At 52.6% G+C, this 21,951-nt stretch overlaps 2 protein-coding genes across 2 annotated transcripts; both read right to left on the bottom strand.

Annotated features, from left to right (window-relative positions):
• Positions 1-952: 952 nt before the first annotated feature.
• On the bottom strand, positions 953-7,253 carry KRT9 (keratin 9). Its single transcript, XM_020910058.2, has 8 exons — positions 6,565-7,253; positions 4,841-4,923; positions 4,564-4,720; positions 4,122-4,283; positions 3,313-3,438; positions 2,964-3,187; positions 2,330-2,556; positions 953-1,251 (listed from the first exon to the last, which is right to left on the bottom strand). The coding sequence occupies exons 1-8, from the start codon at positions 7,225-7,227 to the stop codon at positions 1,232-1,234; spliced, it is 1,662 nt and encodes a 553-aa protein (XP_020765717.2). The 5' UTR covers positions 7,228-7,253; the 3' UTR covers positions 953-1,231.
• Positions 7,254-16,614: 9,361 nt separating this feature from the next.
• LOC110148137 (keratin, type I cytoskeletal 14) lies at positions 16,615-20,907 on the bottom strand. Its single transcript, XM_020910055.2, has 8 exons — positions 20,291-20,907; positions 18,977-19,059; positions 18,284-18,440; positions 17,972-18,133; positions 17,765-17,890; positions 17,446-17,666; positions 17,307-17,353; positions 16,615-16,875 (listed from the first exon to the last, which is right to left on the bottom strand). The coding sequence occupies exons 1-8, from the start codon at positions 20,843-20,845 to the stop codon at positions 16,781-16,783; spliced, it is 1,446 nt and encodes a 481-aa protein (XP_020765714.2). The 5' UTR covers positions 20,846-20,907; the 3' UTR covers positions 16,615-16,780.
• Between the last annotated feature and the right edge of the window lie 1,044 nt (positions 20,908-21,951).

Raw genomic sequence — 21,951 nt, 5'->3', positions numbered from 1 at the left:
GGAACACAGGCTGAGGGCTCTGTCTGTCCCTAGTCAGAATCCCTGGAGAACATTGCCAGCTGCTGTCTTATGGAATAATCCTCATTTTGCCTTGGAGCACTTGATCTGTGCCTTTATGTTTCACCATCTGTGAAACCTTCTGAAGCAAAATCCACCTCATTTTTGTCTTGTTTCCCTCTCTAGCTAACTTATTATCTGCTGAGAGACTGTGGCAGATGTTTTGCAAAAACTTGCCCCAAGGACTTCCTTGGTAGTCCAGTGGGTAAGACTCCACATTCCCAAAAGAGGTTCGATCCCTGATCAGAGAGCTAGACCCCACATGCTGCAACTAAAGATCCTGCATGCCGCAACAAAGATCGAAAATCCTGCATGCCACCATTAAGACCCGGTGAGGCCAAAAAAATTAATTAATTAACATTTTTAAAAACTGGCCCACTGTTGCCCTCCATCTACCCACTCTTGCCATGTGATTTTCCAGCTTCTCTCAAGAGGAGTCTGTTTCCCCTGCTTTTGAATCTGACTTGCTTTGGCCAATAGGATGCAGCCTAAGCAACCACTCAGAGCCTAAGCCTCAAGAGGCCTTGCACATCTCTGTGCACTCCCTTGGAACACTTGCTTGAGCCAGCTGGCTGGAAGAAGAGAGTCATGTGACCCTTTCACTCCCAACCAGCATGCAGCCAAGCCCCAGAGGCAGAGCTACCTAGCTGACTTGGGGCTGACCACAGATGCTTAAAGGAAAACAGAATTCCCAGTCCAAACTGTCAAATGGAAAAGCACGTGCTGAGTAAATGATTGTGATTTTAAGCCACCAGATTATGGGTTGCTTTGTTGCAAGTAGAAGTTAGCTGATAGAAAAGCTAACCAATACTCTACAGACGAATTCCATTGATTCTCCCTTCATCTCCTTTCTGCCCCTTATCAATCCCAAGGAACAAATGAGTCAAAGTCTAGGTTTGATTTGCAACAGGAAAGCTTTATTAGGAAATTGAGATAAGGCAGGGAGTGGGGTCATCCCCAAACCAGACAGACGGAGAGAGGTCTCCCCAACCCTCCCAGAGGAGGGAGCCAATGGACAGCCAAAGGCACACATGCCCAGTGAGCCCTGTCCCAAATGGGTCTCAGGGCTTGTTGCCAGCTATTCCCAGTGTTGCAATGCAATGAGCAGGCTTTATCCAGTCTGCCCATCTGGGGGACGCTCAGCTGGGGTGGGGCTGGGAAAGTTTGCAGGGCTCTAATATCGTGTCTGGTGGCCTGTGGAGAGACAGAAGAGCGGTGAGAGTGGGAAGAAAGGACTTAGAACAAGAGACAGAGAGACTGGGACTTGGAGGAAAGTGGGCAAATGGGGAGCAAGGAGACTGGAGCACAAAGAGCTGGAGAATCCTGAGATAGAAGTGGCCTCCATCCAATTCCCAAAGCTCTGCTGTAATAGCTGGCAGGTGCTCCCCCATTTCTGAGGATGGGGGCCCAGGAGGCAGTCCCGTCCTCCATGCAGCAGCTTTTGTTAGCAAATCCCTTGCATGTCAAGGGGAAGATGGTCCCAGCCTCTGTCCATAGATGCACATCCATGGCCCTGCAGTGCCACCCAACACACAAAACCACCCTCCGGAGAAGGGCAGATCCCAGGTACCTCTGAGCTGAGCATTGCCAGTCGTGTTACCCAGCCTTTTGCTACAATTTCACACTAGATTTTTGCTTTACAAGATTCATCATGTACAAGGTCTCTCTGACCTAGAGACCACTTCATCTGTTTGACTCTTTCTTGCCCTTAGACTATTATCTCTGATAATATGCTCCTTTGGACAGTTTCATCGTATAACTGGCTTGTACAACCCAACCACTGACTACAACCCTTGAGACTCTTTTCTGCCTGAACCGTTGCTGACCCAGGTGTCCCCATCCTTGTGATGATGAAAAGTACTGGCCATGAAGCCCCACAGAGCTGATCCCTCACTTGTGAGTTGTTTGACCTTGAGCAAGAGATAAGGAACCTCATTTTCCTATCTCTAAAATGGGGATAATAACAATACCCACCTCATAGGTATGGAGAGAAATATACAAAATAATACTCCACTTCCAGCTCATCTCCTAGGCTATTGAGACTTAAGTCACGTGTAGATGTGATCCCAACCTCACTTAAGACTCTGTCCAAAATAGTGATCAGATCAGAAACAAAGGCAAGTCTATGGCACTCACTGGAGATCTCCCTAAAGTCTCGCTCTGTTTAGAATATGCATCCCCCAGAGAGGCTCAAAGATATTTTACAAGGGTGGTACCTTGGCAGCTGACACCTGCCCCTCCCCCACCCCACAGCCTTAGAGTTATCCTTCACCTTGTGGGTCACAGCCGCCAGATTTTGAGGAATAGGACTGGGACTGGGATGTCCTTCCACTTCCTCCTCCAGATCCACTTCCTTCTTCACAGCTGCCACCACTTCCTCCACCAGAGCCGCCCCCACTTCCTCCCCTGGATCCTCTTCCATAACTGCTTCCACTTCCACCTTGACATCCACTTCTTTTGCCATCTCCAAAGCCAGTCTGTCCACCTCCATGAGATTCACTAAGAAGCAAAGAAAGCACAGAGATGAAACAGGTGACCCCACATATACATATACACACACACACACACACACACACACACAAGGATGAACCTGGAGAGAAGGCCTAAATGTGAGTGCTCCTAAGTCTTCCTCCAGCAAGGCAGAGGACAGAGGCTGGGCTGGCACCCCACCTGGGAGGAGAGGGACTTCCTATCCCTGGAGCAGGGAGCAGTCACTTCTCTCATTGTTACCATCCTCCTTTCTCAAAGCCCAAAGGTCCTGAGATTCTCCCCTTGGGATAAAGAAATCCTCAGCCGATCAGACCCTTGTGTACAAGAACTTTCCCAGCTGCTCTATCCAGAAGAACAGAAATAGCATCAGGGATTTAGAACTTCCTAGGAGTGCCACAAAACCCCAGGACACATACAAATCCGCCTGGCCACCCTCAAGGAGGCTGCAGTAGGTCTTGATTTCCTGCTCCAGCCGCATCTTGGTGCTGAGTAGAAGGCTGTATTCCTGATTCTGGCACTCAATCTCTGCCCGAATGTCAGTGAGCTGGCCCTCCAGGATACTGATCTGACCCTGGATCTGCTGCAATTGGCCAGAGTAGCGGTTCTCCGTGTCTTCCAAGGACTTCTCCAGGGCCGATTTCTAGGGGCAGAGGAGGCACTGAGAAGGCTGCTACCTCATAGCTGGGCTCCCCTTCCTGTCCCTGGGGATCAAGTGCAGCTTCCTGTGCCCCACCCAGGCAGAGGATCCAGAGCCTGGCTACCAACCATGCTGAGCTGAGACTGTAGCTCGATCTCCAACTCTTGGACGGTGTGCCGAAGCTTGGTCACCTCCTTGCTGCTGGACTCCACCTCCTGGCTACAGGTTGTCACTTCTTGCTCTATCTGTCTCATCTGAAACACAAACGTTCATTGAGCAGCTCCCCGAATGGGGAAGGTTCTTCCCCACCGGTCAGCACCTTCACCTTCAGGACCAAGACTGAGCCAAAGCCAAAAACAAGTCATCTTGAGTTCTGGGCCCCTCTAGCCAGCCACATTGTCAGTTTCTCTCAATGTTCTGTTTCTATCTCTCTGTCAGTATGTCTCAGCAGGCTTTAAGACTCTTCACACGTTGTCCTTAAACCACCTTTTAACTCCATTTCAAAGTGCCACCCAAACACATGCATACACATGTGCACACTACAAATCATGTCCTCGTGTGTCAACCTCTACACTAGGTGCTGGAGACCCAGGAGGAAGGGAGTCATCAAGGACCTCGGTGGAGCGCTAGGATACCTCCACCAGAGCCTGGAAGCACACGGCCTTATGGAAGCTCCTCATGCTCTGCCTTTGCTCACACACGTCATAAACTCTGAGCTTCTCCAGGGCAGTGATCCTGTGTGGCTCATCTCTGCAACATCAGCACTTCACATGAAACCTGGCACTGGGAAACTACTCAATAATTACACTTGTGGGCAGTGAGTGCATGGGAAGGAGGATGACTGAGAAGCCCAAGTAGACTCAGAGATGGAGGGGTGGGTGGAAAGGACATGTAGACGGAGGGAGAGAAGGTGGAATCAGTGTCCCGCACTGCTCACCTGAGTCTCGTATTGCTGTTCAATGTCGCTTCGGTTCTTGGCACTGAGCTTCTCATAGTCCTCGCGCATTTCATTGAGGATCTTAGTGAGATCCACACCAGGAGCAGCATTCATCTCCACACTGACATCCCCAGTGCTCTGCCCACACAACTGGCTCATCTCCTACCAGGAAGAAGGGGATATGAGGTCAGGGTGGGATGGGACCCTCTCCATCACCTTTCAGCCCTCTCCCTCTGCTCTTCCTGGGGTGCAAAAATGGGATGGGACACAGTTGAGAAGTCAAAGCCCAACCACCACCATAGGTTGGGCATGCATGTCCTCTTCGAGAGTAACGGAGGGAGTGTCTTCCATGCAATGGCCCAAAGCTCCCATCCATCCCCGATTATCCCTGAACTTCTATTTCCCCATCTCCCCAACAAGCCACAAGTAGCCAAGACCCTACTTCCTCATGATTCTTCTTGAGGGCCACCAGCTCCTCCTGCAGAGATTCATACTGCATCTCCAGGTCAGACTTCTGCATGGTTAGATCATCCAGCACCTTTCGCAGGCCATTGATATCAGCCTCCACTGCTTGTCGCAGGCTCTGCTCCATCTCAAACCTGCAGACCAGTCAGGGCTAGGGCATGAGCCAGAGGTCACCAGCCCCCACAGGGAGCTCCAGAGAACTAGGGGCTGGAGGAAGGATGGATGACAGGAGAAGGAGGAGAAGTAGGACTCACTTCATCCTGAAGTCATCCATGGTCATGCGACTGTTGTCAATGTCCACTAAAATCTTGTTGTTTTCCACTGTGATCTTCACAATCTAAAAAAGAGGAGACAGCACAGAACCCAGGCACCCCTGCTATGACCCTCTTCTGGGAGGCAAAAGCCTAGGCAAAGCCATAGGAGATGAGGAGCCCATCCAGGAAGATGCCCAAGAGGCAGGAGGAGCTTCCAAAAGCTGGTATGTGGCACAGACTCACAGCCTTCGGCAAGGATGTTCAGTGTGGCCTTCATTCATTCATTTAACAAATATCTTAATATCTACTGCGAAGGACACTGTGAGAGTTAGAGATCAATGAGAAACAGCTCCTCAGGGAGCTTGGTTGACTGCCAAGACCAGAATATCCTAGAAGAGTTCAAGGAAAAGACAGTTGATTTATGGTTACAGGAGATTAAGAAAGGCTTCAGCGAGGAGGTGGCAGCTGAATTGATCTCTGAAGGATGACTAAGGAAGAGGTTTGGGATAGAATAAACAAGACATCCAGAGGCTGTTCATCAGAAGGTGTGAAGGCAAGGGAAACAGGTGGGAACAGCAAATTAGCTAGATTACGAGCTCCTCAAGGGCAGACCACACCTGAGACATTACTATGCTTGCCCAGAGAAACAGTGAGAGTACTCAGCCTCTAAGTTGAGTGGATAGACGGACATGTGGATGGATGGATGGACGGATGGATGGTTAGATGGATTGATGGATGGATAGGTGATGTCTACCCTCAGAGTTCTAGATCTTCTCCACATTTTAACCAGCTAGAATGCATATCTGGGTCCAACCAAACTGGAAAAATCAAGACAGGTCTCTAGAAGAGCCCAGAAAAAGTAGGAGGGGAGAGATAAGATGTCTAGTTTTCTTTACTAGAAAGCTTTGAACTCTCAGGGGCTAAGAGACAGGCACAGATGGCCCTCTCTCATGTGCCATACGGCCTGTCTGTTTTGGACAGCAGCACTCTTATCTCTTTTGTTTCCCTCAAGATTACAGAAATTTTAAAGCAACAGGTGCCTGAAAGCCAGTCTGCCCACTCTGTTTATTAAATGGATAGGAGAATAGGCCTGGAGAGGACATCAGGCTTCCCAAGGTCACACAGTGAATTGGTGGCAGACCCAGGAACAAGTTGCCCCGTTGCTATGCTCCCTCCACGCTACTTCTGCATGCCCCACATGAGACAGGTCAAGAACAGTTTCTGATAAAAATTCAAGTTTCCATGGAATCTAAAATATAATACTATGAAGCAGAAACAGGATCACAGACATAGAAAACAGACCAAGTGGTTTTCAAGGGGGAGGGGGATGAGGGAGGGATGGAACGGGAGGATGGGGTTAGCAGATGTAAGCTTTTATATAAAGAAAGGATAAACAAAAAGGTCTTAACTGAGTAGCACAAACTATATTCAATAGCCTATGATAAACCATGAAGGAAAAGAATATTTTAAAAAGGAATGTACATATGTATATATAACTGAATCCCTTTGCCATAGAGCAGTAATTAACACAACATTGTAAATCAGCTATATCTCAGTTAAAAAATTCTTTTTGAAGTTAAAGTTTGCAAAAGATGGATTCTCTGGCTATCGTGTAAGTTAGAGTCCAGCATCTTGCCTTTGTGAGGGAAATGAAGCATGTGAGTGAGTGACTGTACATATAGGTGTGAGAGATAGACACAGAGTTTTGAGTTTCCCCAGCCTACCTGGTTCTTCAGATCTTCAATGGTATCATAATAGCAAGAGTAATCCTTCTTGACATTCTTGGGCCCCTGCCTGTCATACCAGTCCCGGATCTTAGTCTCCAGGTCAGCATTTTCCTTCTCTAGTTTCTGCACCTTATCCAAGTAGGAGGCCAGCCGGCTGTTAAGTTCCTGCATGGTGGTCTTCTCATCAGCAGGCAGGATGCCAGCATCTCCACCTCCAACAGCACCTCCAAAGCCCCCAAGCCCCCCAAAGCCTCCAACAGCACCACCAATGCCACCCCCAAAGCCCCCAAGCCCCCCAAAGCCTCCAGCAGCACCACCGATGCCACCCCCAAAGCCCCCGGATCCCCCAAAGCCTCCAACACCAGCACCAAAGCCACCCCCACAGCCCCTGGAACCTCCACCAAGGCCGCCAGTAAAACTCCCAACACTAAAACCACCCCCAGACCCTCTGCCATAACTGGAGCCGAAACTGCCACCGCCTCCCCTCCCACAGGCCCCGGAGGTCCCCACGCCATAGCTACTGGTAGAGCTGAACCTGCTCCCTCCTCCTCCAGCTCCCGAGGAGCTGAAGCGGCTTGAGGAGGATCTAGAACTGCCCCCACAACCCCCGCCGCCACTCCTGCGGCTCCTGCTGGAGGAAGAGAACTGTCTGCAACTCATGGCGCTGCCCAAGGATGAAAGCAGTCGTAGGAGTGCTGTGGGTGCTGGAGCCAGGATGCAGAGCTGTCACTGAGGCTGCCTACTTATATCCCCGGTGGATGGTGGCACGCCTGGGTGTGCCCGCTGTCAGCCCCAGTCGCCCCCAGACAGACTCCAAAGGAGGTCTGGGACTCGGGAGGTGGCCGGGCTGCCCCAAGCCACCCCAGGCTCAGCGTCCTTTGGTGACTGCCTGAAGGCAGCCCAGCCTTTCTCCATTGTATGGGGTAATTTGATGACTGTTAGGCTGTCAGGGGCACCATAAATCAGTTCTGCTGCCAAGGGGGTGACCTAGATCCTGGAGTTTGGTCTCCACTGGCCTGACAGCAGTTCTGAGACTTGGTCCCTCTGCGATAGAAATCCCCAGAACAGAGTCACCTCCGCGAATGATGATCATTATGGTCTGCACCTCTCTCTGTTCCCACTTGGCGCCCACTGTGCGTGAGCTGGGGCCGGGGTACCAAGGAGTTATTATAGAGGATGGAGGGGCTACCTGTGTGGGTAGAAAGTCCCAGGCCTCAAGGAGCCCCAAGCTGATGGGGAGCCCAGTCCTTGCTCTCAGGGTCTCCAGTCTGATGGAAGAGATGAGTGGCACGGCAGAAACACTGAGACAGTAACAAAGCAATGTGCCCCCAGAACTTGGAAGTGGCGAGCAGAGCTCACACGAAGGACTCGGGTGAACGGACTGAATTAGCTAAGCAGTGTTGATACAACCTGACCTTCGAGCAAGAAGGCAAGTGGCTCGAGTATCTTAGTCCTTCAGCAGAGCCAGCAATGGATAGGAAATTGACCAGTGTAGGTGTCTAGCCTATACTGAGCCCTGGGAAGGATACTGAGATGTAGGACTTATCCTGCCCTTCTGGAATGTACAAGCCCCTGTCCCTGGCAGAAAGTCGGGGTATATTCTGGTGAGCAAGGCCAGAAGAGCGTAGGAGAGAAGGCAGCGGGCTCTGGGACCAGACTACCTGAGCTCAACCCCAGCTCCGCGTTCACTAGCTGTGCAACTTTGGAAAGCTACTTGACTACTCTGTATCTCCATTCCCTCTTCTATAAAATGATGACATTAGTAGCCCATCTCCTAGTAAGAGACACAGGCCTAAAAATGTTAGACTGCCTCTTCTCATTCAGCACCCCCACCCCAAGTCCCTATCCACTCCAACCCCACCTGGACCTTTGCCACCAACTCCTGGCTCTTCTCAGGCCTTCTGACTCCTTCTCCACACAAGAAGCAGAGTGGACTTTCCAACCCTTGTCTGACCATCACTGACCTCCCTTCACCCCCAAGATAATGTTCACATTCCTGGTTTTCAAGGCTCGTCCTGATCTTTCATTCTAGCCCCATCTCTCCTGCTTCCCCAGGACCCCTAACTAAACTATACAATGCTCCCACACACCCTGCATGCTTTGGAGAATGCTCAGCTTGCAGATCCCTCCAACTGAGGTGTTCCTCTGTGTCTTTTCCACCCAGAAAACTCCTGCTCGTCTTTGGTGGCCCATCTGTGTGCCCTCTCCTCTGTGAAGCCTTCCTGGGTTCTCTCCATCTGGTTTACCCTTTGCTCTATTACAGTTTCCACAATGTATCTCTGTGCCCCACCATCCCCACCCCACGTGGGTAATATAAACTCCTCTATGCCTCTGCTGCTCATCTTGAACTTGATCCTGTGCCTAGCACCGGGTCTGGCCCAAGTAGGATCCCAACAAATTGAATGAAGGGAAGATAACCAGCTCCAGGTAGGAGACACTAAGAGCCTAAAGAAGAACTAAATGTAAGAAGAGAGAGGCTAGGGTCATCAACAATGACCTCTAGAAGAGACAATGACCTCTGCGCTGCAGCTAAAAAAGCTTTCAGAAACGACCAGTGTTTCCTGAGATGCTTTTAGGTAATGTATGGAGGCTGTGTTGAATAATATAGTAAATCATTTGGTGGGGAAAAAAAAAGATTTCCTTTCTCCATTTTCCAAACTTTTGTTCAGTCAAGGAGAAAACCTCAGACCCTGAGCCCTCTTCAATATCCTTCCCCTCTTGACAATCGCACTGTTTAATAAAACCAAAACCAGCCTTAGACCCAGAACTTTTAGGAAGCAACAGTATCTAGCTAGACATTAAGTATTTATTTGTATTATTTCCTTTTATTTCTGGTAAATGATTCTGATTTTCATTTTTTGGTAGTAATACAGACTTTCCTTCATAATATGAATGTGGGCTAAGTCGCTTCAGTCATGTCTGACACTGCAACCCTAGGGACCATAACCCTCCAGGCTATGGTCCTCTATCCAAGTAATTCTCCAGGCAAGAATACTGGAGTGGGTAGCCATGCCCTTCTCCAGGGTATCTTCCTGACCAGGGATCAAACCCAGGTCTCCTGCATTGCAGGTAGATCCCTTACCATCCAAGCCACCAGGGGAGCCCATTCCTTCATAATATACCTTTGTTGAAATGAAAGGTGAGCTTTGATGCACCAAAATGCACTAAATAAATGACTAGGGCTAAATATGTTAAATAAAAGATTAAACAGATAATACAAAAAAGTATTGAGGGCATTTTGTGAATGCCTGACACCTGGGAAACTCTTAGACTAAGCTTGGTGGTGAGAGTGTTGGCTGTCAACCTTTCCCCAGGCTCCCACCAAGCTCTGCCAGTGAGCCCAGCATCTGCCTGCAACATGCCTGGAGGCCTGGGAAGGCCATACCCCAGGCCCAGGCCTGGTTCTATTGTCCTTTCTTCCTCCTCCCCCATCCCCATGCAGATGCTGCTGCTCCATGATGGAAGCCTCAGGTCCTGGGCGCCCTAGCTGGATGGAGGAGAGTTTGGGCAGAAGCAGGGGGAGCAGGCAAGGGGACAGTCGACAGCATAGTGCCTCTGGGGCCCTGCATGTCCATTCTCTGCAAATCCAGTCATGCTGGGGGATCCTAAGGACCCAGGCCTGTCTCTATCGGGGTAGCTGAGACCAGCCTGGCTGACCAGATGCTCCCAGCTGGGGCACCTCTGCTCAGCTGACTCAGTGAGAAATGGCCTCTTTCCAGCCCTAGTCTCAAGCCCACCAATCCCTGCCCTAAGCCACCTCCTCAATTTCCTGCCCTCCAGATATGCCCTGACTCTCGTTCAGCTCAGAATAGCAGGTCCCCATCCTTAGACTCTCACTGCAGCTGCCCAGGGAGACTGCCCCTGGGACCACTGCACAGCCGGCCCTCTCCCCACACCCCCCTCCCAGGGTCAGCAAGATGAGGACTTGATGGTTTATTTGCTCTGGATTGCCTGTCTAATCTGAGTCTCCCTTGACTTTTGGACTTACATGGCAGATTCTCTGCCCACATGGAGGAAACCCTGGCCACTGCCTGCTCCCCTCTCTTCGTTGAGAGCTAAGAGGGCCGGGGTCTTCCTCCCACATCTGGCCATCCCCGCATGTCAGCTCCAGTATCTACTTTTCTCCCCCAGCCTGCCTCTGTTCTCAGTCCTGGCTCTCCCCACTGGGGCTCGGAGGGGTAGCGGGCTGGAGAGAGGAGATGCCTCCCAGTCCAGCATCCCTATTCCTGGGGCCTTGGCCTCAATTTCCCCATGAGAAGCTGCTCTGAGCAGAGTTGTCAGGGGCCAGAAAGACGGTGTGTGTGAGGCCTTTACCTGGAGGGGCCTCTCCATGAATGCCCACCACTCCCATGTGCAGCCCTGCTTCCCACATCTGCCAGTCCTCTCCACATCTGGCCCTGCGTCCAGTACAAAGAGGAGCTTGCAATGCTGGACACCTCCTGCGGCCCAGAAATGAGGTCCTGCTCCTCGGCACCTGGGGGCCATCCTTCGCCCTCTCCCGAGCTCTCTGAATGGCCCAGGGAACCAGAGCGGGCCAGGTGGGGTCAGAGATGAAGGAGGCTGGCAGAGCCCTGGCCTGAGCGAGCCACTTCTTCAAGGCCATATGACATGGCTCACCTCTCAGGGCTCAGGGGCTGCCTTCTGGGTTCACCTCCAACACCCACTGTGGGAAACCTCCAAAGCGTGAACACGGAGTGGTGCACGGGCGGCTCAGACACCCTGGCGCCCGAGACCCGGGCAGGGTCGGCTGCCTCTGCAGCCCCCTGGGCAAGGCTGCCGCCAAGCCCACAGGGAAGCCAGCAGCCACGGTGCCCCCCGTGCCCTCGGCGCTCCAAGCAGAGCGTGGAGCGGAGGGGCTTCGAGGACTTGGGCAGACAAAGGCACAGAGAAGGACCATACAGTCCCACCTGCGAGATGTCCCCAAAGGGCGGAGGAGATGGGGACTTAGGGGACGAGGTCAGCCTTCCTCTGACCACAGGGACTCCACTGCTTGCCTGCGACCAGCTGCTCACACCTCCCACTTGCTCCCCCCAACTTGCTGTCTGCCACTGGGTGGGCCCAGGTGGGGCCCCAGGAGGGCCCTGAGTCATCAGGTAGCTGGCTGCGGGGGGAAGGAGGGCAGGCGTGGTGCGTGGGCCCGCCCCTCCATTAGCCACCTAAGCAGGGCCAGGGCGCCTGCATCTCTGTCAACGCTCAGTCTTTACTCACACGTTAGGCGCCTGCCACCACCCCACCCAGCCAGACTTCCCCTTCTCCAAGACCAGCGGGCATGGACAAGAGCAGGGGATGCGATAGGCTCCTCCCCTGAGCCTGGACACCCCAGGCTTGTGTCTGCAAGGACACGCCCAGCAGAAGAATTTTAAGGACACTGGCTTTGGGGCCAGACAGTTCTGAGTCCAAAGCCAGGTTCTTCCACTTACTTGGGGAAGCAGTCTCCCTTCTCCGGACCTCAACTTCCTCTCTGTGAGTTTGGATTCATCCTTTACTGAGCACCTACCCTGTGTCAGGTGTCCTACTGCGTGCTGGGGATGAGGTGATGAAGTCAGACAGAGCCCCTACCTCCTTAGGCAGCTAAGGGCTAAAATAGACTCTCGAGAATAAATGTGCCATGCAAAACTGGGCTGAGTACTGTCAGTAGGAAAATGGGGTACACATAATGGCAGTGTGGCCCAGCTGGGGAGATTGGGGAGCATCTCCCTGAGGAAGAAACCCTTGAGTGAAGGTGAGTGTAAGTGAGCCAGCAGAAGAGCGTCCTGGGGGTGGGGATGGCCTGCGAGGGGGCAGAGCACGTGCAAATGTCCTGAGGTGGGAAGAAGAAAAGCAACTGCAAGGACAGAAGACCAGTGTGGACAAAAAGTGGTGAGCTGTCAAGCAAAGGATTTGGATGGTAAAAAAAAAAATACTTCTGACTTCCCCAGGCTGCAGTGAGGCTCAAGAACTAATCTTGGAAAGCTCTGGGTGTGAATCTAGCACCCAGAGGGATATTTCCTGACTGTCAGTGGCAATCTGTCCACCCCTGACTTCCCCTTGGACTATGTGGTTAACGAGTTCTCAGTCTTCTGACTCATAAGTCCATCCTCCTAGTCTGTTGAGTCCCCTTTCATCTGTGCTAAGTGGGGCTGGGAGAAGGGCACACAAAGGTTGGAGGAGTGTGGTTTCTTCTATGAAAGCACCTCCAGGCCTCCAGGTAAGACTCCCGTTGCTCTGCTTGCCCTGTTCGTATTTAACCGTCAGAGTCATTTTATAAGGTAGGTACTAATTTTACAGTCATTTTACAAGTAAGCAAACTAAGGCTCAGAGAGGATATGTAACATGGTTACAGTCACAGAGCTAAACCCGGAGGTGAAGCAGGTTTGTCCTGCAGTGAGTGGGAGCTAAGATGAGCTAAGATGTGCCCGGGGCTCCCTCTCTCCACCCCCAGCCTCCTCACTTTGTCTCTCTCCTTGTTCAGTCTGTCTCAGTTCATCCTTAGGTTTCCCCACACCTAGAACAGTAAGCTTCAGTAAATACCTATGATTGAGTGAATGAACAAGTGAGCCTCTCTACCTATTCCTAGCCCAGGGCCTTCACTGTCTTGTCTTTTTCTGTTTTCCTTTTTCCCTGGCTCTTCTCTCTCTCTCTTCCCACACACCATGCTCGCTTTCTCTCTGTCTATACACATGTCTGTTTCTCTCCATCTCTCTGTGTCTCTTTTCACCCCGTCTTCATCAGAATATCTCAAAGGAAAAAGGCTTTCTTTCCCAGTCCTGCCCTACAGCTGCTAGCACTGTGCCGGGAAGCCCATCAGGAAAGTGCTGGCCCAGCAAAGGGCAGCTCTCGGATTGGTGCTTGCTCTGTGTCTGTCTGAATCTGGGCATTGCCCTAGAAGTCCTGGGTAGCCCCTGTCCCCTTTGTGGCAGCATCCAATCTCAGTGAGGATCAGGTCAGAACCTCGGGACCACCAGCCTCCTGGGCTTCAGGCTTCCTTAGAGCTGCCTCCTCCAACACCAGCCTGTAGAACTAGTTAGCTACGTTATTGTGGCTGTGAGGATGAGCCCTTCACCTGATCAAATAACCACGGGGAGATAAGCCTCTTGTTGCCTGTAGTGGCTCCTGGACATGTTTGAGGTCTTTTCACAACAAAAAGAGCCCCGCAGGGACTTCCTTGGTGGCCCAGTGGTTGAGGATCTGCCTTCCAATGGAGGGGACACAGGTTTGATCCCTGTCGGAGAACTGTTAATAGAATCACGCATGCTGAGGAGAAACTGGATCCATGTGCCACAATTAGAGAAAAACACATGTGCCACAACTAACATCCGATGCAGCCAAATAAGTAAATAAATATTTAGAGGAAAATAGCACCCCCCCATCCTAAAGGGGACCCAGAATTTCCCAAAATGGAAACCCAAAATGGACCTTTTCTAATTAAAAAAAAAAAAACTGGAGTCAGCTAGGAGAAATAAATATTGGTGCCATTGGGCTCTCAGTTTCATCCTGAGAGACAGAAAACAGAATAGGAATGAGCACAAGCCTTGGGGAGCAGGGCTGGGCTCGGCCACTCTCCGTCCTGTGACCCGGAGCAAGCTGCTGTGCCCCAAAGACGAGGAGGCTGGAGGAGCCGGCTTTGCAGCCCTTCCCACACTGCCCTTCTGTGTTCTGAGGACAGAGCGATGTCCACTCCTTCCTAATTGCTCTGGGGGAAGTGGAGGCGGAGAGGCCGCCTGGCGGCCCCAGGACTCTAAGAGGCAGTTCCTGCTGCCTCCACTAGACCGCGCTATGGAGTCGCTCGCCAAGTTCCCCATCATCCAGACCTGGGGTGGCGGTGGGGCAGGCGGTCTCGCCTTCCTCAGAGTAAATGGCCCAGGTGCCAGGGCCTGTGGACGAGGCACTGGTCAGCAGCTGGGCTCAAGGTGTTGGCCCCACTTTTCCCAGTGGGGTGTGACGGGGTTGAGGGGTGCACATCAGAGGAGAGTGGGCTCCATGTGGGCCTCTGGGATGGCTACGGAGGGTGGGGCAGCCTCAAAGCCCACTGCTTGACTTCCTCCCCTTCCACTTCTGAGCCTGCTCTCTGTCAGGAGGCCCCCTGTTGCAGCTTTAAGTCAAGCAAACCTGATTCCCTCCAAAGAGTAATGGCAGCCCCTACAGAGAAGAAGCTAGCCCCACTGCAGCCAGGTCTAAGAAATCTCACATTTCTATATTGCTCGAAAGCAGACCTTCCTAGGGAGTGGAAACTAATCCGGCACCACCTCCGGGCCAGGGATGTCCCAAGAATCTTCACACAGTCCTCGCCCATGACTACGGATATGTTTTGCTCTCTGTCCTCCTGATGTGGACCACTCCCCCGACTCCATGCCAATTGAGCCCGTTGCCCAGCTGGGAACACAGGTCTTCACGGTCCAGCCTCCCCAGGGGTGTCACCCAGCACCTCCCCACCAGGGCCCTGTCACTTTTAGGGCCATAAAACCACCTCTTCTCAATCTCCAAGGAAGAGCCTCGAAACCTTCCTCCTCCCTGAATCGTCCCCTCATACCTCCAAAACTCTGTCACTCACCTCCAGAATGGCCCACCCTCACCCAGAGATCACCCCAGATCAACCCTTTTTAGAGCAACACTCAGGTAAAAAGACATCCTGGAGTTTATGGCCTCCCTTTCGTGAGGTGACGATGAGGTCAAAGAAACCAACATTACTTCATTCCTTTTCCTAATAACTCACGCTCTTACACTTCCATTTTATAGAGCCCCAACTATGTGCCAACCACGATGCTAAACTCGTTCCTGCATGAGATCATTTAATCCTACATGGACTTAACACAGTGAGGGTTTTCGTTCCCCATTTTGCAGGAAAGGATCTTGCCCAGATTCTAGTCAGTGCAGGAGCTGCAACTCCAACTCAGGATGTCTGATTCTAGCCATGGCTTTTAGCTCTCTCGCCTTCAAAGACTGCCTTTAACCCAAGTCCCACCCTGACTCCCCCTTGAAGCTTCATTCATGCAGCCAAATGAATGAGCTGTTGAAATTGACACAGTGACTAGTTAACTTTTTCCTACCTTGGGGCAATGAGCCCTACCCATCTCTGGAATCTCCACTACTCACTCAGGCAAGGTCCCCCCCTTCCTCCTTCTTCTCCAGCCCTCCAAAAAGAGAGTCAATCTCCAAAAAGACAATCCCTCTCAGAGGAGGCTCCTGCCTCTTGAAGCACATTCAGTCATTCGATTCCCAAGAAAACTCTAAGAAGCAGAGTTCACCATGCTTCTTGGAGCATGGAGCTAATTCAGAAGAGACCCAGGGTTCGAAATCAGTCCATCTGTTCCCAAAGCCTTTAAAAATACCTTCATTATGGAAAAGAGTCACCATGCACAAGTTCACACAGCCGTGCTCTGAGCTGGCAAGGTGCCGGGCACTGTGGTAAAGGTCTGACATGTGAATTTTCACAACAAAGTCCTGGGGTAGGTACTCTCATTGTGCCCAACTTACTGATGTGAAAACTGAAGCTTGGAGACACTAATCCACTTGTTGTTTATCAACTAAAGGCAGGCAGGACTAAGACCCAGCTCTGGAGGCAAGAACAGGTGGAATGGAGGAAGACAAAACTCTCAGTAAAACATGAGAGAGTTACTGGGTCCATGGACCTCCACTGATGAGCTTTAGGGGAACTGTGAATCTCATAAATTATATGCAAATGTACGTATGCTTACTGGGGGTGGGAAGAGATCTATAGTTTTCAATATATATTCAAAGAAATCCCTAAAGACCAAAATGTTAAGAATCCCTAAACTAGCATAGTGCCTGGCATGCAAAAGTCACTCAATAATATCTGTTGAATTAATGAATAAGTAAATAGAGGGGTGAGTAAATGAATGAATGTTCCAGGAGACGCCACATATGACCTGGTACACACATTATCTTCTGCGGTGGTGAAAGCAATCCTGGGACCTGAGCCCAATCTGCCCCCAAGTTCTTTCTCCCAGTCCCAGAGGCCACAGCCAGGTGCTCTGAAAGCTCCCAAGAGATGCCTCCCCCGCATTCTCCCCACCTCCACTCCTGACAATGATCAGGCAGAGACAGGAGTTGTGCAACTCAGATAATGAAGCTTTATTGATTGCTGGAAGGGGCAAGGGTGAAACAGGGCTCACGAGTCAAGTGCTTGGGGGAGGAGGGGACAGGAGAAGGGATCCCCCAGGGAAATCTGTGTCCACTTGGGGGGCTTTCTAGGCGTGAGCAGTGCAGAAAAGCCTTAGTTCTTGGTGCGAACGATCTGCTCGTGTGTGGACACCACCTTGCCGTCGTGCACGTCCACAACTTTGGTGCGAACCTGGCGACTGGAGGATACTAGGGAAGAGAGAAGAGAGAGAGTTACTAGTGGTGGGTGGTAATAGAGAAATCAGGAGCACAGAGGCCAAGGAGCCCAGGGCACTTAAATGAACCATCTCCCTACTGCCCTGTCCCCTGATTACCACCTCACCCACTGCTCTTGCCCTGGCACTGATATTATCAACACTTTTCTTTTAGACTAGAGCTCCCTAAGGTCAGGGAGTCTGTGTCCTCAGACTGGAGTGTCCTAATAACTGAGATCAAAATGGTTCTGTCCAGATCCACCCAAATGGACCGGCCTTGGTAGGAAGACCATGTAGGGCTCTGTCCATGGTGCTAACGATGGGACCCTAGCTCAACTCCTGCAGAAGCCCCTATCTAACATCGTAGACCTGCTGGGAGACAGGCAGTGGTCCTGAGTTCAGACTGGATGAGGAGGAAGGCCTTACCATCTCTGGATGACTGAGAGCCAGAGGAGAACTGGGAAGAGGAGAGGCTGTGAAGACAGAAAAGGGCGAAGATCATTAGACACCGCGGAGGAGGAGTGAGTGACCACTGGGGGACAGGACAGGAGTTCCAGGCACTCACTGGGCGTCCTCGCCCTCCAGCAGGCGGCGGTAGGTGGCGATCTCCTGCTCCAGCCGGGTCTTCACGTCCAGCAGGATCTTGTACTCCTGGTTCTGCTGCTCCATCTCGCAGCGCAGCTGGGCCAGCTGCTCTTCCACGCTGCCGATCATCTCCTGGATCTGGGACAGCTGCATGCAGTAGCGGCCTTTGGTCTCCTCCAGGCTGTTCTCCAGAGATGCTTTCTGTGAGGGAAGGAAAGAAGATCAGAAATCAGGGAGGGTGGTCATTCCCTCCCAGGGAGACCCTGCGCCCATACCCCCGGGCCCGGCCAAGCCCCTACCATGCTGAGCTGGGACTGCAGCTCGATCTCCAGGTTTTGCAAGGTGCGCCGGAGCTCCGAGATCTCGCTCTTGCCGCTCTGCACCAGCTCGCTGTTGGTAGCCACCTCGCGGTTCAGTTCCTCTGTCTGCAGAAAAGAAGGCACCGTTTTCACGGGAAGTTCGGGAAAAGGTGTTCCTGGGTCCCTTCCACTCCGAATGCTGCCCACCTTGCTGAAGAACCAGTCCTCGGCATCCTTGCGGTTCTTCTCCGCCATCTTCTCGTACTGGTCGCGCATCTCGTTCAGGATTCGGCTCAGGTCCACGCCGGGGGCGGCATCCATCTCCACGTTGACGTCTCCGCCCACCTGGCCTCGCAGGGAGTTCATTTCCTACACAACCGATGAACAATCCGTTATGGAGGCCGATTAGAATTCCCCAGTCGGAGGTGTTCCTGGACTGAACGTTGTCTTCAGCCATCTGAATTGCATCTCTTCCCTCCCAGCTAACCCTCTAAGCAGGCTTTTCCTTTTAGCTCTCACCTCCTCGTGGTTCTTCCGGAGGTAGGCCAGCTCCTCCTTGAGGCTCTCGATCTGCATCTCCAGGTCGGCCCTGGCCAGGGTCAGCTCATCCAGCACCCTGCGAAGGCCGTTGATGTCGGCCTCCACGCTCAAGCGCAGGTTCAGCTCCGTCTCATACCTGGAATGACCCAAGAGAAATGAGACACCCACCCCAGCCACACTAGTGGCTTTGTTCTCTTCCTCCTTCTGTCCATAGCTGGCCTTCTTGGGTGGTTTATGGAGCCAGTCTTGATTGGCATAGATAGACATAATGCCCATTATTCCTCAGATATGAACATCTGGGGAGGGGGACAATGACAGGAATAAGACAGTTCATTGTGCTGTAGAATTCATGGAGGGGAGGTGCCATATTTGGAAGCCTCCAAACATGACTACCTCTTGCACTTCAGGGGCAAGTCGGGAAGTGGGGAGTGCCTCTCCCTAAAGCAGTGGCTCCCTAATCTGACTGTGGATCAGAATCACCCAGGTAGCCTATTAAAAATAACTGAATCAGAATCCCAAGGGTGGGGCCCAAGAGTCTTGTATTTTTACAAGCGCCCCAAGGGGTTTGCACACAGCCATCCTGACACTGGAACACTCTGTTCAGGGAACTCTGCTTCCAAAATGCCCCACCCAGGGGAGACCGGGTGCTCTGAACCACCACCTCAAACTCACTTGGTGCGGAAGTCATCAGCAGCCAGACGGGCATTGTCAATCTGCAGCACAACATTAGCATTGTCCACAGTGGCTGCGAGGATCTGCAGATGGAAAGGGCACAGGTCATTGGTGGAAAGGATAGTGCTAGCTAGACCTGACTTCAGCCTGCATCAGGCCTTTACCTTCATACTTTTCTTGAATCCACACTACTCCTCACAAGGCTTTGCCATGGCAGCCTAGAGGATAATCCCCATTGGTCCAGCCTTGACCCAGGACTTTGCTGGCTCATGGTCATCAGAATGGATAGAAAGAGGCTTGGCTTTAAAATAAATAGCCCTTGAGTTTTGGTCCTGCTTCTACCACTGACTTGTTGCAAAACCTGAGATGGGTCTCAGAGCCTCAAGTTCCCTGCCACTGAGGAGAATGATCAGGCTCTCCAGACCCCCTTCCTGACCTGAATTCTCCTCTCTCTGCAGGCCTGCCAGTACTCTGTAGGCACATGCACTCCCTCTCAAGCCCTCGGAACACAGGATCTTAAGTGGGGCTTTCCCACAAACTGAGATCCACCTGGCACAGAGGATTCAAAACAGAAGAAGCAAATGGGGGTTGGGGGAGGGTCGCTGGGGATAGACTGAACTCTGGATTGGCTAGAGTTCTCTCCCTCATCATCTGATTTCCCTAATCCCCTCAAAGCTTCAGAGCCAGACACCAAGATCAGCAGACTCCTGGGGTGATATGGGAGCAAGGAACAAGAGTCAGATGACACAAGTCCCCCCAGCTCCCCTCCTGTGTGGGGCATGTGAGGTGGGCCACCACTGGTTGTCTCTGTGGGTTTTCCATGCCCTACTGGCTGTGGGGAGGGGCTGCCTGTACCAAGACTCATGGAGGCAGCCGCCACAGCCCAGACTAATGAGCTAATGAGCGGTTTGGATGTCTAGCCTGGTCCCGTTACAGCCTCACTCCTCCCCTGGGCTGGAGAACAGATTGCTGCCTCCCAAGCTGGCAGGGGGGCACAAGGGCTCTAGCCTTGGCTCTGCCATTAATTTGCTATGTGACCTTGGGCAGACAGCCCAAAGCTTCAACTTCTTCTCCTGTAACTTGTAAGGGTAGGAACCCCTGGTGTCTCATGGGTCTCGAGTCCAGAGAGGTATGAGCCAGGTGGGGAAAGGGAGACCATCTTCTCATAGACCAGCTCTGTTGGGGGCATCTAGAGCCAGAAGAAGGGGCTGGAGGCTAGCCTGTCTAAGAATTCAAAGCAATCAATGCTCTGAGCCTCCATTGCTCCTGAGTGAGGTGGCTAGAACGGCACCTCCCGCCGCCTGGCCCACACACCTTGTTCCTCAGGTCCTCGATGGTCTTGAAGTAGGGGCTGTAGTCCTTGGTCTCAGCGGGCCGCTGCCTCTGGTACCAGTCACGGATCTTCACCTCCAGGTCAGCGTTGGCCTCTTCCAGGGCACGCACCTTGTCCAGGTAGGAGGCCAGGCGGTCATTCAGGTTCTGCATGGTCACCTTCTCACTGCCTGCCAGGAGCCCATCACCACCACCAAAGCCACCTCCAAAACCACCACCCAAGCCACCACCGAAGCCACTACCGAAGCCACCACCAAAGCCAGCACCGAGGCCACCGCCATATCCTCCACCAAAGCCGCTGCCCAGGGCCCCGCCAAAGCTGCTGCTGCTGCTGAAACCACCGCCGTAGCCGCCTCCCAGCCCGCAGGCACCCCCAGAGGAGTAGCGGGAGGAGGTGACGGACAGGCCTCCATAGGCGCTGGGGGCCCGGCAAGAGCCTCCAGCCAGGACGGAGGACATGCGGCTAGAGCCACCACCGATGCCCCCGGAGCTCTTGATGGAGCTGGAGGAGGTGTACTGGCGGCTGCAGGTGGTCATGGTGCCAAGGAGAGAGATGAATGAGCAAGTGAGCGAGTCGGCAGCGAAGAGAAAGGTGCTGAGGTGAGTTAGAAGGATGCCTGGTTTTATACTCCTGGGTAGGGGCGGGCCTGGCATTTTCCATTCCCCTTGGCTTTCATCACCCAGAGGCCAGTGCCAACTCCCAGGCAGATCCCTCCTCTCTTCCACCTCATCATGTCTGTCATATTTTACTGGAAACTCATTGTTCAGGGTGTTTGGGGTTTCTTGTCCCGCCAGGTGTGATTCACAGGAGGAGGTGTGGGCCTGCAGGCTACACTTTCCCTTCGGACCCCGGGAGCACACGTGCTGGGCTCAGCAAGACGGTGGGAGTGGGGCCTGTGTGCACCATATGCCTGGTGACTTAGTTCCTCATTAACTCGGGGGGCCTCTGCCATCCACCTGGGGGAAGCCCACCACTGCAGGTGGCGCCTGGCTCGAGGAACAGCAGCATGGCAAAGTCACAGGGGGCACAGAGATGCCACTCAGCATTACCATCTATAAAATGAGACGAGGCTTTGGGACCCTCCCAGGTCTGACCTTCTGGGCTGTGCCAAGGGGCATGTCACACTCCTGAAACGTGCCCTGCCAGTAGTCAAGTGGCTCAGGCTTCCACCCCAATACCCCAGGTAAAGAGAAATCCAGGCAGCTCTCCTCAGCCCAGGGCACAGACCCTAAGGTCCTCCACACACCTGTGGATATGCCCATGGCATTGGCTGCTTAGTCTGGCCGAGGGCAGGTGGGGGTCACGGAAGACTTCAGGAAAGAGCATGGAGTCAGGTGAGTCCTGACTCTGCTGTTTACTCCTGTGTGACCTAGGCCCTGACGCTCCTCCGAGTCTCGGTTTGCTCATCTGTAAAGTGGGCGTAAATACCACCTGCTCAGTCTGGCCACTGGCTCTCGGTGGCCACTCTGCCTACTGCCGAGTCAGCTCTGAGAAGACAATGTGACAATGGATGGGAGAGGGTTTTGTAAGTCAAGTGGGGCACAGAATCTGGGTAGCATTGTTGTAGCCCAGTCTGGGCCCCAGAAGGAGGGGAGCAGCACCCCTGGAACAGGAATGGAGGCACCACAGCACTCAGACTGCC

The sequence above is a fragment of the Odocoileus virginianus genome, chromosome 17 (genome assembly GCF_023699985.2).
Source record: "Odocoileus virginianus isolate 20LAN1187 ecotype Illinois chromosome 17, Ovbor_1.2, whole genome shotgun sequence".
Classification (NCBI taxonomy): Eukaryota; Metazoa; Chordata; class Mammalia; order Artiodactyla; family Cervidae; genus Odocoileus; species Odocoileus virginianus.
Note: the sequence above shows the minus strand (reverse complement) of the source record. Positions and strands in the feature narration are given on the sequence as shown.